The sequence below is a fragment of the Athene cunicularia genome (assembly GCF_003259725.1).
Source record: "Athene cunicularia isolate RWA chromosome 13 unlocalized genomic scaffold, athCun1 chr13_part1, whole genome shotgun sequence".
NCBI classification, from domain to species: Eukaryota; Metazoa; Chordata; class Aves; order Strigiformes; family Strigidae; genus Athene; species Athene cunicularia.
In genome coordinates, this window is record NW_020799117.1 from 9,552,914 (window position 1) to 9,567,942 (window position 15,029).

The 15,029-nt window shown below is 44.4% G+C and overlaps 1 protein-coding gene across 1 annotated transcript; it reads right to left on the bottom strand.

Moving 5' to 3' along the window:
• Positions 1–204: 204 nt before the first annotated feature.
• LOC113485219 (ovoinhibitor-like) lies at positions 205–11,716 on the bottom strand. Its single transcript, XM_026858248.1, has 16 exons — positions 11,625–11,716; positions 10,795–10,814; positions 9,812–9,948; positions 9,567–9,627; positions 8,906–9,039; positions 8,394–8,448; positions 7,280–7,416; positions 6,813–6,873; positions 5,887–6,023; positions 5,384–5,444; positions 3,312–3,445; positions 3,176–3,236; positions 1,755–1,891; positions 1,306–1,366; positions 826–941; positions 205–332 (listed from the first exon to the last, which is right to left on the bottom strand). The coding sequence occupies exons 1-16, from the start codon at positions 11,677–11,679 to the stop codon at positions 278–280; spliced, it is 1,422 nt and encodes a 473-aa protein (XP_026714049.1). The 5' UTR covers positions 11,680–11,716; the 3' UTR covers positions 205–277.
• Between the last annotated feature and the right edge of the window lie 3,313 nt (positions 11,717–15,029).

The window sequence follows — 15,029 nt, forward strand, 5'->3', positions numbered from 1 at the left end:
AGGCCTTCATCAGAGCAGGGATGGTACTGACACATGGCAGGAGAAGATTTACCCACATTGTCTGGTAGAGCAGAACAACAGAAAAATACATATGCATCACTAGAAGTACCATGTCAGGGAGGAGAAGGGGCAAAAGGGATAAGATGTCGTACTGAGACAGAGAAATGTTGCCAAGTGAGTTTATTGAACAAGTGTTTCAGGGGCTAAGGAAATGAGACAAACTGAAGGAAAGTTTCTGGGGAAGATCAGCCCATGAGGAAGTCACATGTAAGGGAGCTCATGTTTCTGGGCATGCAGTCATACTCATGAGGTTGAGAGTCCTTCTGCTTTTCCTGGTGAGAAAAGGAGAGCGAAGGATTAGACACGGAGCATATTCAGTACTGAAGCCCTGTTCCTTACTTCACTGGCCCAAGTGTTGGCTTAGTGTTGCCTGGAGACAAAGAACAGTCTCAAAAGCCCAGATACTCCCATTCATTATTCCATAAAGGAAAGATGAAAGATTTCACACATTTGATACAATCCATTTGGTTTGGTGAACTACTTTCCACATGCCCTAATGAACCTGTGAAACAGATTACAGCTGGTGAAAATGAGTAAAATATCTCTGAAGTTAACAAACAGGAGGCCACGTACAGATCATAGAAACATGCCCTTCGCATTTTCACTTAAAACGCAAAAAAAAATCTTGCAGAAGTCATGGTGCACCAGAAATGTCCAGTATATGCCCATAAGCAGTTAATCAAAACCACATTACGACAACAGCTCTGCATCTGTAGTAGCTACAGGAACTGATCATGAAAGGAAGGGGTTTACTTTTGTACGTACAGATAAGCATTGCAGAAAAGACATCTGTTGCCATATGTTGTGCCATCAGAGCCGCAGTGGGGCATATATTCCATGGTGCAAATAGGAGAGGGTTCTTGCAAGTCCTTGCAAAGATCCTGCACACAGAAGATAGACATGAGTGTCCCTGCCTGAGAGCAAACCATGGCCCCCCAGCATAAGGGATGACACCCCACTGAGACATCAAACTGTCTGTAAAATCATAACAACTAACTCAAAGTTTCTTCCTGGTGGCAGATGTGACCTTGTACTGTTTCTGCTCACTGCCACATCTTTTCCTGAACTGTGACAGAGCAATGCGATGGATGTTGGCTGGTTTATGACCAGTGTGAAATTCCCAAGGGATCTCCTCAGGTCTGCACACCACCACCCCCCCAGTTTGTAACCCAGAGCAGAGGACAGTCCCCCATGAGTGTCACAGACACAGAACCTTACTCTTTGTTCCCATCGTTTCCCACTCACTTTTGCAGCATTTTCTTCACAACGTCCATTGCTTCTTTTGCCAAGATTGGTCCGATGTTCCCTAGAGGAAGGAGAGACCGTTACTAGCTGCAACCTTCCCCATTACAACCGCAGTGCAAAACCAAACCTCACTCCCACGTAGGGCACAGGAGATTTTTCAGATAAACTAGCTCAGCATTGCCTGCACCACACTAACAAGAACATGCCCCTACAGACCAGGCACATGCCTTTTAGAATAACACTCTCCCCAGTTGATGCATCCCTCTTTGAGGGGCTCTGGGGTCAAATGCCCTTGTCAAACAGGAACCAAAGCAAGCAGGAAAATGGGGGCTGATATACAGGACCCATCCAGCACACAGGTTTCAGAAAGCACCCTTGCACATTACTCGGCACTAACAGATCCAACCACCACCACTGTAAAACCCCCAGGGAGGAAAATGAGTACTTACAGATTGTGGGCACACAGCACACACTCACTAGCATAAGTGACACCATCGGTACCACAGACAGGATCGTAGATCATCGTGCAGACCATCGTCTGTCTGCCGTCCTTCAGCACCTGAGTCTGGTACTGGCTGCAGTCAAGCTGGGGAACAAAACCAGCAAAAGCTCTGGCACAGGCTCTGCTGAGCAAGGGCGCCCAGAAATAACCCCCCATGCTTATGTCTCTGCCTTTTAGGATCTGCCATAGGACGAATTATGGTTATGTATTAACTCATTCTTCATGGAAAACTAAAATTTCCTTTCTCAGCCTTATGCTGGAGAAGACTGAATCAAGGCTTGAAGGTGGACATTACTCATTTAACTTTGCATTTATCATGATGCCCCCATACCTTACTGATATTACCAAATGCAGCTCAAAAATAATCTGCAAATCAAAATGGCATGATTGGTGCACTCCCTGCAAGAGAGCTGACTGTGACCAAGGTGTTTTTCATGGCCCACAAGAATGGAGGGGAGATGTGCTGACAGGCCTTTTGTTACAACAGGACAGCTCTGAGCGTTAAAATCTGCCAGCAGGACTGACAGCAGTTGAAGCTGATTTACACTGGTTGAAGAACTGGCCTTGTGTTTTAGCACTCCCAGTTTCTCCAGTGTGGAATCTTCCTCCCTGATTTATGTATCTCACCCAGTCTGAGCACAGAACGTACTCGGGAAACAAAGGAATGACATTTCATAGTTTGTATAGAAATGAAATATCTGACTCAGGATGCTGACTCTTTCAAACACATGCTAATGAGATGGCTTTGTTCTTCTATTCCCCAGTGAGTGTAAATAGTTTAGAGCTGGCCAAATATAGTTAATCTGGTATTTTTACAAGATTCTTTGTTAGTATATATTAGATTATATTGCATTTACAAAAAAAAAAAAACAAAAACAAACAACAAACAAACAAACCAACCAAAAAAAATGAGAGGGGTTTGAATCCCCTGGTGCATTAGATATCAGCATTCAAAGCACAGGCAATTTTCTAATCTTTGCAGAACATTCTTTTGTAAAATGCAAGCATCCAGGAGGCAATGGGTACCCTGGGTCCTCTGCGTCCCCTTCTCATATTACCAAAACAGACTAAGTTTCTGCAGCAGCTATGATAGGCTGCTGTGGGAAAGGGATTTCTTCTTGTAAAGTCTTAAACCATTTATTCTACCTGTCTCACAACTCATTCTTCACCTCTCCTCTCCTCTTTCTTTTCCTGACTGCAGGCGGAAATGGGCAAAGTTCCTACTGCCAGGAGGGGGATACTCACCCGCAGAAGGAAGGACAGCACAAGCTGTGGCCCCAGTGCAGGCTACACCACCAAAACCAACCAGCATTTATACAAGCAAACAGCACCAGCTCAAGATCTTATTTTTCTTTAGATTTCACTTACTTGGGGAACTTCCTCTATGCACCTTCCATCATGCCTCTTGGCAACACTGGTTCCAAATTCACTGGAAGAGAAAGCAGAGTTAAAACTGCTCAACAAGTAACTGCTGAGCAATCAAGGGGTGACCTCCAGGGCTTACATGTTATGGGCACACAGCATACAGTCATTGCTGTAGGTGACACCATCTGTCCCACAGATCTCGCGCAGGATGAAGGGGCAGGCTGCGATGGCTTCGCCAGCTTTGGTATTGGTCAGGTATGTGCTGCAGTCAACCTGGGGAGATACAGTAACAGTGCTGGGTCAGCTGCTGGGCAGTGGAAGAGTGCCTCATCTGCAGTCTCTCCACTCTAATCCTCCAGATTTTAAAGGTTTCTGCCAGAGGAAAATTAGAATCATAGAATCATCTAGGCTGGAAAAGACCTTGAAGATGATCCCGTCCAACCACTGACCTAACACTGACAGTTCCCAACTACACCAGATCCCTCAGTGCTGTGTCGACCTGACTTAAACCCCTCCAGGGATGGGGACTCCACCACTGCCCTGGGCAGCCCATTCCAACGCCCAACAACTCCTTCCGTAAAGAAATACTTCCTGATATCTTGTATAAACCTTCCCAGGAGCAGCTTGAGGCCATTCCCTCTTTTCCTGTCACTTATTACTTGGTTAAAGAGGCTCATCCCCAGCTCTCTGCACCCTCCTTTCAGGGAGCTGTAGAAGGCGATGAGGTCTCCCCTCAGCCTCCTCTTCTCCAGACTAAACCCCCCCAGTTCCCTCAGCTGCTCCCTGTACGACCTGTGCTCCAGACCCTGCACCAGCTCCGTTGCCCTTCTCTGGACACGCTCGAGTCATTCAATGTCCTTTTTGTTGTGAGGGGCCCAAAACTGAACACAGGAATCGAGGTGCAGCCTCACCAGTGCCGAGTACAGGGGTCAGATCCCTTCCCTGTCCCTGCTGGCCACGCCAGTGCTGACACAAGCCAGGATGCCATTGGCCTTCTTGGACCCCTGGGCACACTGCTGGCTCCTGTTCAGCCGGCTGTCAATCACCCCCCATGTCCCTCTCTGACTGGCAGCTCTCCAGCCACTCCTCCCCAAGCCTGTAACGCTGCTGGGGGTTGTTGTGGCCAAAGTGCAGAAAAGGTTAGAGAGTCTTTAAGTTTAGTCTTTCATTAGAAATGAAATAATTGCAGTTGGGTTTGGTATTGTCTGCTAACAGAGGGAAGAAAGGAACAGCTGCCCAAAAAGATTCTTTTCCTAGAGTAGTATGTACGCAAGTTGTAAAACAAGCATTTAATTAACCCAAGGAATCTGATTTAAAGTGTTTAACATTAAGTCCAGCTTGACATAGGTAGCGAAATCCAAGATTTTGTTTCAGCTTTTCAAAAAAGCAGCAAGAACATTTCACCAGCTGTTGTTGCAAAAATATTTACAATCTATAAAATCTAACAGCTTAAATATTTGAGGATAATCAGACAGACACCTATTGGGAGTCAGTCTGCACTAACTAAGCATCACTGACACTTCACTATCATTTCGCATAGTTTCCCCAGTGCAGTGTCTATTACCCCTATTTCCCACATGGTCCAGGAGCAATTTAAAGCAAAACCAGCAATTTAACAATGTGTCTTTACTATAGAAAATATAGTGTGGTCCCCCAGGATGCATGAAACTATTTTTGGTGCTTTAGAGCTGCTCTGCATAAGCAGAATAAATGCGCGGAGTTATTATCAGCACATATTGTTACTGTGCAGGGTAATAAAGCTATTTTTGTATGCATACCTGAGAGCAGATTTTTCCTGACTGACCAGAGCACGAGGATTTTTTTTAACATGCCTATCTAGTGCAATGGAAATTCTAGCACTGAATAAATACACAGACATCTAACACAGCCTTCTGTCTTCCCCTCCTACTGTGTTAAAATGGGCTACATGGTTCTTGGGTTGCCTCTGATGATTTTGGTTCAGAGATCGGCAGGACTGAGACATTTTGTTTCTGAAGTCCCCGCCTGTTCCCATTCGTTCCTGCCCTCATGCACAGCACATTGACAGCAGCCGCTGTGAGCAGCTAGGGAGAAGCACAGCACCAGCATGAGCACCGTCCATCACCCCTCCACGCACCCAGGAGCACAGTGGGTACACTGAGCCCAGCCAGGGTCTTCTGGAGACTGGACAGAGTAGGAGATGGCGCTTATTTTATAGCTAGTTACACTTACAGGAGTACTTTCATCCTTGCATCTTCCCTCATGGCTTTTCTTAACATGAGTCCCGTGATCTCTGAAAGGGAGAGGCTGGCGTTAGCGTGCTCACTGGCTAAGCCCTGTGACACCCAGGTGTCACAGAAAGCAAACCAAATTCAGAGACAATATGATAAAGGAAGCATCTGATTGCCTAATGAACCAGCTTCTCCTGGTCATTAGCAAGCATAATCCTAAGTGGTAACAGACCTATCAGGTCTCCCCAGTGTGTGCTATGCAGCAGCCTCATCTTTCCTCTGTCCAAATACCACAGCCCTCATAGTGTGCTCAGATTGAGAGCTGACTCTCCCACAGCTCCCCTGAGGAGCACAGAGCATCAGGGAACAAAATCAAGGTGACAGGAACTTCAGGAGGTTGAAACACAGAGAGACATACAGATATGTTGGTATCAAAAGAAAAGCTGTCAGGAGCACTAACCATGGCTAGTCACTTCAAAAGAGAGTCCTATGTACAGTACTTACAGGTTATGGGCACAGATGCCACATTCGTTGTCATAAGTAAATCCGTCTGTGCCACAAACTGGGAGCAGGATCCTTGGACAGGCTATCTTGGTTTTACCACCCTTCATCACTCTTGACTGGTATTTACTGCAATCAATCTACAGAAAGCAGGAGTGTCAAACCTGGGGAAGTCCTTGTTCTCCAAGAAAAACCCCAACGTAACCTCCTGCCATGGCTTTTATTCTGGGATGCTGAGACAACACTAGTGCTACATCTCAGTTCTCTCAAAACCAGGCTAAGCCAGTTCTGCACGAATCCTCTCATGCCCAGAGGGAACTGCACAGTTTGTGAGATAGCAGATCACTAAGGTAAGTAGCTAGATCAATCTCAAATGCAAGATATGCCAGAAAAGCAAAAAACAGATAAAAACATAATCCCCTTTTCATTCTGCAGTATAGATATAAACAAAACACCAAAATCATAAAGGAATTTGGATTTTGCTGACAACGCATTTGAAGAGCATCCTCAAAGGAAGATCTAAGCCCAAACCGACCGATTTCCACATTTATATGTTGGCATGTCCTAGACACCAGCTCTAGAAATTCTCAACTGATATACTCAGATCAAAACTTCAGGTGTGCTCCATATACCAGAATATATCCCCACCCCGAAGGTTGGTGTAGGTGTGAATTCATAATGAAAACTCTGTGCCTAGCTCCTATGCAGCCCATTTGCCAGGGCTGTGTGGGCAAGGAGGGCCCAAGGACACCTGCCGCAGGACAGATGGGATTTGTAGGAATCCTCAACACAAGGGGATGACAAGACTTAACAGATATGTGGAGAAAGCCAAGCTTCAGGCCAGCTCACTTTCAGAGTAGATGTAGCTTCAGGGAACATTTCATTTGATACAGCTAGGAGGAGAAATATGTCTTATATTGAATACTTACCTCAGAAGTCTCTGGTCTGCATTTTCCCTCATGCTTCTTGTTAACATGGGTCCTCTGTTGTCTGGAAGAGAGAAACAATAAAGTCAAGGAACTAAATGCTTAACCTCTTGGTCACAATCACATGCAAAATGAAGCAAACCATGGCTTCAGACTCTATAATAGAGTGTATCAGAATAGCTACATTACTTTACAAGCTCATCACGTCTTCTCATAACATGCAATTTAAAACAATATTCTGAATTACTCCTTCCACTGCCCAGCCCACAGACTAAGCTGCCACTTGACTCCTGAAGGTTTCCCCTCATGAGCACAAAGAAGGTAGCAGAATGAAACTCAAGGTAAATCCAAACCCAATTCAGTTTCTAAAAGACTTGAAGAAATAGGCATAAGCAGAAATGCAGAAGGATGGTTCTCGGGGCTGCAAAGCATTGCTGGCTACTTAGGAGTACTCTGTGTATGGCACTTACCCATTGTGGGCACAGATCCCACATTCATTATCATATGTAATGCCATCTGTGCCACAAACAGGATCCAGGTTCCTTGGACAGGATACTAATACTTTGCCATCTTCAGCAGTTACTGTTGGGTACTTACTGCAGTCAATCTGTCAAGATAAGGAGAATTAGCTCTGGTGGAGCCCTTGCTATGCGAGAAATGTCGATGCAAAACCTTTTCATCCTCTATGTCAGCCTCCATTTTTTCTGCAACAGGACAAAGCTCTGATACACTAAAGCTAAGTCTTCAATCAGAAATGAACTTTCTGAATATTATCCTACTTCTCTAGGAGTCAAGAAAAAGAACTATCTTGGAAAAGAGATCCTTGAAGCAGAACATGTACAAAATTTGGGGCCCATTCTCATTTAAAAAAAAAAAAAAAAAAAAAAAAAAGGGTCTTGAATTTAGTTGGAAATACTTTTCACTAGCTGGAAATCTGACTAATACTGGTTTGGTTTGTGTTGTTTTTCTCCCCACTTCTCCAGCTCTGTGATTACTTCAAATTCCCTGTAGTTAAGCACAGGATTTGAAAGGATAGAGGAAAAAATGGTTATCTATCAGTCGGAGAACGGACTTTCTACATCACAGAATTTTGATGCTGAAATATAGAAGCTTCTCTTCCTGAGGCACCAGACTGTTGGCCTCATACAAATATACAACGAACTGTAAGTATGTATGCTTAGTGCTCTGTGTCTGTGAAAGCAATCAGCATGGGAGTTTTGAATCCCCACTGCAAAGGGTGGAAACACTTGTGATCTCCGGAAAGAAAACTGCCGACCTGCACAGCACGTTGGCAGGTGAAATCTTGGGCCTCCCCTTCCCCTGGGCACAAAAGCCAGCTGAGTACGTTGGGAAGCAAGTTCTGCAGCACTGGCTCACTGCAGCTTCTCATTTCATATCCATCTCCTTTCTCCTTCATTGGTTTGGTGTCATATGCATGGGATGACTCTCTCTTTGAAGCATGGACTGGAACCCTTGTAAGCCTTGTCATACAGTCCTCTTACAGTTTCCTAGAGAAATCTGTAGGGTTCTCAGGATTCTATTAACAGCCCTAAGAGATGGATTTTTAATTTCTATTGCACTTACAATCTCCTGCTTGCATTCTCCATCATATAATTTGCTAACATTGGCGTCATGTTCCCTGAAAGAAATAAATGCTTTGGTTAGGAAGCCTCGAGAATAACTTTCCCCACTAGACACTAACTATTGCACCAAGAAAGCAAGGTCCCACTCGCCTTGTGGGACACTACAACTGCTTGACTTGTCTGAATGCACCCCACAGATGGTAGTAGCAAATGCATAATACTTCCATAAGACATGATAATTAAGTGTTAGGAGTAATTAGGTGTTATAAATAACACCTTAATCTGTTCATGGCTCTGCTCGGGATTGTCCTCTGATTTGTTTGTGATTCCCCTCATGAGCACAGACAGAAAACAGGGAAGAAAACTCAGGCTGGCTAGAGAATTACAAGCAGTCAGCTCCAAAGAGACCTACAAAGATACCTGCCTTAAGAAAGACTAGTGTTTGACAGATGTGCTTCTGAGAGCCTTAGCTATTGCTAATTAGCCAGAAGGATTTCTATGCAGAAGACTTACACATTGTAAGCACAGAGCCCGCATTCGTTGTCATAAGTGAAGCCATCTGAGCCACAGACTGGTTTTAGATTCCTTGGGCATGCTACCAGGACATGACCATCTATTTCAGTTCTTCTATACCTACTGCAATCGATCTGTAAAAATAACAGAAATAGAGAAAAAAAAAACACCACATTTTCAGTATAAATATATGACACTCCTATGTAGCTTGTTTATTCTCCCTCAGCTTTTGGGGACAAATCATACTAATTCCACTATCAAAAGTGGAAGCCAGAGTCAGTTCTGTGGGAATTCTGTCTTGCTTAAAAAAAAAAAAAAAAAAAAAAAAAAAAGGCATAGCAAGAAGGACTGTGGATTTTGTGAGGTCCTTCATAAGACCCTGCTGGAGCTATCCAGGTGGTGAGATCCAACCTTCAGCCAACACAACATTTTTATTTTATTCCCAACTACATAGGCTAGAAGTAGAAAATGGCAGAGAATTAGAAAAGTGCAGAGACATGGTACCAGGTAGCCTCAAAAAACCCTCTCGTCTTTGGTTATCATCAGATTTTAATCCCCTTTGGGCTGTGCAGACCAGCTGTGCATGTTCTCTTTTCCTTGAGTGGTGTTTGAACTGTCTCCTTTTACAGCCAGCTGAAGTCTTCCACAGATTTTGTCTTACCATGACAGGTTTCGGGCTGCATTCTCCATCATGTGCCTTCTCCACACTGGTCCTGTGTTGCCTAGAAGAAAGCAGACCTGTGTCAGGGATAGCAGAGAGCAGCATCACCTTGAGGCTGGCAGTGTCAGCACCCAGCTGCTAACTCACATGCTCCTCCGCCCAGTCCATCTTTGGGGGATGAAGCTGCTACCCTTACCTGGAGGCCCTGTCCCTGCAGCTTCTGCTAGGCTTCCAGCACTACTCACTTGTTGTAGAAGCAGATCCCACACTCATTGCTGTACGTGGTGCCGTCGGTGCCACAGACTGGTTTCAAGTTCCTCGGGCAAGCTACCCAGACCGACCCATCCTTGCCAACGCCACTGGGATACTGGCTGCAATCAACCTGCAAAAGCAGCACAGCATCAGCCCCAATCTTGGCTCCCTCATGGAAAGAAACCCCCATGCAGCCTCCCACCACTGCAAGCACAGTGCCTGCAGCTCCTACCAGGAGGTAAATTACAGGTATTATTTTGAATCTGCTCAGGCAGTCAGGAGGAGCGAATCTTCTCTACAGAAGTTTCTGATTATGCTTTCCTGCTGGGGTCCAGGGGAAGCACGACACAGAGGAAGGATTGCTGTGCGTGAGACAATGCCTAATGAAGGCAGCTGGTAATTGGGAGCCTGGCTGAACACCAAAGCCCCTTAGCTCAAAATCGGATCATTTCAAATCATGCTGCCGTCTCTGGTGAGTTACAGGAGTCTCGTAACTGCGTGGGAAGAACCTGCAGATAAATCCACTGCACAGACCCTGCTGTTTTCCTCTCTATGACACGGGTATAGGAAACTTATTCAAGGAACACAGTTCTGCAGGTCATACTGTATAGAAAAAAAAATATCAGAATCACAGTCTTTGATGCTTTCAAGCATATAATCTTAAAACACTATTCCTCACAAGGAGGTAATCTACTGCCTTTGGCTTAGAGTAACTAAATTATGTCTAAGAGTTAATATAATAGGATTGTATAACTATGTTTCACTTTATTTAATGAACTGAAAATATTGTAAAAAAATGGGAGATCTTTTACTTTCTCATGAAATTGGCAATATCATTCCATCACACACTGGGAAATATTATTTGAACAGCTAAGCTTTCATTAGATTTAATCCACTTGCTCATCAGGTAATTACATACTGTTTGTACTTTACCAGAAACCTGGAATAGAACAGAATAAACAGATCTGTAGCTCACCTCAACTCCAAAGGCAATACCTGACCAAAAAAAATGGAGACAGAAAAGAAAAAAAAAATATTAATATGCAAAGAAGATAAATGTCAATCTTTTCATGAAACTGTTAAATTCAGTGATAGTTGTTGACCAGTTTATTTGGTTTAGGAAAATACGGAGTTTTACATTATGCCAGTAAATGGTCATAGCATGTATTAAAAGTTAATAAATAAAGTTTAATTACACTTTTGAGGGGAGATAAAACAGGGGAGAGCACATACATTAAATCCATCCCTAAGATGTTACAGGGAAGCGATACAGGTACTTTCAATTCTCTAGTCCTGGATTTTAACGTCTTTTAAGAGACTTTATATTTGATTTTCAAAAGTTTGGACATGAGTGTTTAGAATGACTGCTGACTGCTGACATTGTTCATCTCCGAACACATTCTTCTCAGTTACCAGGAACAGCACAGTAAACTTACAGAGCAATCCTCGAGGTTAAAGTTTGCATTTATATTGCTCACATGGATAACGATGTGATTCTAATGATTTCTAACAGTTTTACTTTGCCATGGTACACAGTTACTCCCATGTGCAAGCTCCTGCCCTGCACTAGGACTGCTCCTTCAGCGGTTTGCTCCTACAAACCAAGATGAAAACAGTCACTTTTATGAGGTTTGCTGAAATCTCAGTCTTGAAGTCTAATTTTTTTGCTATGCTCTCTCAGGAAGAACATTTCTTCATGGAATAAGGTTCTCCTCCAAATTACAAGACTCAAATACTTTTACCAAAATGAAAAGTCAACTGTGATTCAGCTGGATCAATCTCTGCAACATCCCAAGAAATACTCACCTAAGGAGCAGCAAAGGGCTAGAGCCGCCTTCACGAAAACCCCTGTTACCTTCATGGCAGTCAGAGGTACCGCTCCAGTGCAGCCTGCTAGCTCTCTGTGCAGGAGAGGAAGATTGCAGGTAGGAGCAGGAATATATAGCATGCCACAAGATCAAGTGGTCCCACCTTATTAGGTAACGTTCCAAGTCTGTCATCAACAATCAAAGCCAAAAATATATTTACCCAGCTCTAGATTTCTAGGTAATTATTGACACAGGCTTATATGCCAGGAAGGGGCCTTTTGCACGGCTTGAGGGAAGCGTGGAGCGTGCCAGGACCCCTCTCCTCCCGGATGGATCTGCCCCAGCCCTAGCCTGTCCCTCCATGGCTGCAGCACGTTTGAGACTCCCATCTACCCTGCAACTGGCTAAATGTAATTAAATCTTTCCCCTCCTCCTCTGCAGTTTTCATCAGAGCTGACAGCTGACAGCCAAAACCCTTGTTATTCAACCTCAGAGCATGATTTTGTACTCTCCACTGCTGTATTTCATCCCAGTTTGAGTCCAGGTAATTTCAGCCCAGAAGGTCACCCTGTGCTCTGTGGGAGAAATTCTGCTCTTCTGTTTTAAAAAACTCAGCAGTGCCCCACTCCACGTGCCAACTTTTTCTGTACTACAGCAAGGAGTGAAAATATTAAGTTTGGTTCAAAAATCCATCTTTTTCACTGATAACTCCCATAGTACCCTCTGCTCATCTGCTACCATCTTCTCCATGGGCAGTTCCTGACCCACCGCACCAAGCCTAACTGATGCCATCCCACAGGGCAGCAGACAAAGCGCTTTTGATGTCTGCACAGACTAGATGTACTCTATTTCCTTTATCTAGGAAGCCAGCCAACTCTGCAAAGATTGATATTAGCCTACATATGGCTTCCTTCCTGAAAATTCACTATGTACATTATTTCTTTACACTTTATATCTTTAGTTTTCTTCAAATTGTTCCTGAAGGTTTGCCCACTATTAAGGTAACAGAACTTGGATTGGTCCTGAAGGCTTTTATTGTCCTTTATTTAAAGGGTTTTGACAATTCTTTGCATTGATCTCAATCCCTGTCTTCTCAATTGGGATCCTAAATTCTCCAAACTTCTCAGTAACTTTTAATCTTTCAAATTCTGTACTTGGTAATCAAAATCCTTACTTGCAGGTCTATTTTTGACATAATTTAAACAGAGTGAGCTTGTGTTGAATCATCCCAGTTTTATTTTCTAAGGAAAGGATATCTCCAACATCTTTCTCACATGAAAAGCAAATCCACACCACCACGATTTCGGGGATTACCTAACGGAAAATTCTATTTGCTTTCATATCCATGATCTCTGATAATACTAGTATTTTGCAGTGTGCATCTGCAAAACTAAAGTCTCCCCAAATGCCAGCATTTACAGCTACATTAATCTCTAGTGACATTAGAGAGATCTCTATTCACATACCTTGTTTTCATTTCCTTCCACCTGAAATTCAGCCCCAGATGTCTCCTGCCCTGTCCCTTATCTCAGTTCCATGAAGTGTCAAGGATTCCAGACCTTTGGACCAATGCAGGCCTCGGCTACAAGGACCTCTGTTCACCATGATTACAGTATCCCTCTCTCAGGGCTTATTCCAGCCAAGACTACCATCAATTAATGCTTCCTGGCAGAGGAAAATGTATCTTGACAACTTAATTGCCAGTCTCTGTAAAAGCTGTCACGGTCAAGCAAATTCCTGCCAATGTCCACAGAGATGACACCTGAATGTTATAAAAAAGGAGATATTATTTGCAAACCAAATCTGCAGTTAAAATAGATTGACTCAGCATGTTCTGTCAAGACCAAAGCAATTCTCTTCCAACTAAGTTATTAGATTTGGGGAGTAGTTTGCAATAGGAGACAGATTAAAGGGCCAGAACAGCAAACACCTGTTAAGGATCTGGGGAAGGAACTGGGATCCAGAAAACACCACCACTGCTATAGCACGTCTGCTGTCCGCCACGTCAGCCAAGACACCTACTGCTCCACTTTGGGCTCCTGCCCCGTGCACAAGGAAGATCCATGCTGTGACCTTACAAGTGAGCCACCTGCTTCACAGAGAGCAATTCAGCAAAGCTTTTTTCCCCCAGCATTTGTCTGACAGGACAGAGCCTTTCAGGACCAGAGCAGAAGCTACCTCCCACCCAGGCTGGACAGGGAGATGCAGGAGATGGAGACCTTGGGTTGTCCCCATGTGTTTAAACCCCTGTGTTTGTGCAATGCCCACTTGCAGTCCTGCTGTGTTGATGTCTGCCTGTTTATTTTCCCTTTGCCAGGCATGCCAGGAGTGGGAGGGTCTGCAAAGTGCACCTGGCCGAGCAACCCTGAACGTGAGCACTCTGCTCCTTTCTTCTGCTTTCTCCAGGTTACCTCTAGTGCCAGCTGTGAATCATCTGTTGCCATTTCTGTAGAATTTCACTGAGACAGGCCAAGAAAGGAAGCAACTCCTTTGACACCAGAAGGCAGTAAAGCCAACTCACCTGTTTTTCAGCAATATATGCAGAAATTGTCCGTGCTTCCCATCCACAATGCAAGTGTGTGATTATCTCTACACCTAACACTAAATTGCTTCTTTTGGAACCTTCACTGTCAAGGATCTGGATTGTACTTAATGAGTATTGCATTTATATCTTACTATTTTCAGGGAACAATTTGAGCAGAGCTGCTCATAACTTCACACAGGGGAAAGAATTGTAAGATCTTGTGTTGCAGTCCCAGTGGGAGGGCTGGGCAGCTGGAGGGCTCCTGCAGCAGACTGGAGCAGGGAGAACCCAAATAAATGGCCAGCACAAGAGCTCCCTGTAGTAGGGATACCCTTGCAGGAAAAGACAGATGTGCTAACAGATGCCAAAGAGAAGCCCTAAAGAAAGGAAAGATGAAAGTCCATTCAGCAGTCCCAAGGTTTATCCCAGACAGGCCATGGAGCAGAAGTTGTGATAATCAAGGCAAATAGGAAACTCAAAGGTACCCATACACAGCAGTTTCTAAGTGGGAATGAGTGTCACAGAGATGTTGAGAGAACTAGAAAAGAGCACTCTGCAGCAGACTCAGAGGAGCTTCGCTGCACAAATGGCATCGGGCTCTCCATGTCACAGCTCACTCAGTTCTTGAAGAAGCAAATGCCCCTAAACTGTAAGATTTCTGATACCATCTATAGCAGCAGACTGCGAGAGGTCCCCTGGCCAGACCACACCATGCTGCCTTGTAGGGGTTCTCCCTCCATGGTGGGAAGAGCAGCAGGGAGGCAGTGGGCAGAGCTACCAGGCTCCAAACGGACAGACTGCAGATTGAGAAACACCATGGTGAGTTCAAGGTCTGCTGAGGCATCTACCTGAGTCAACAGTCCTCGCTATATAGCAAGA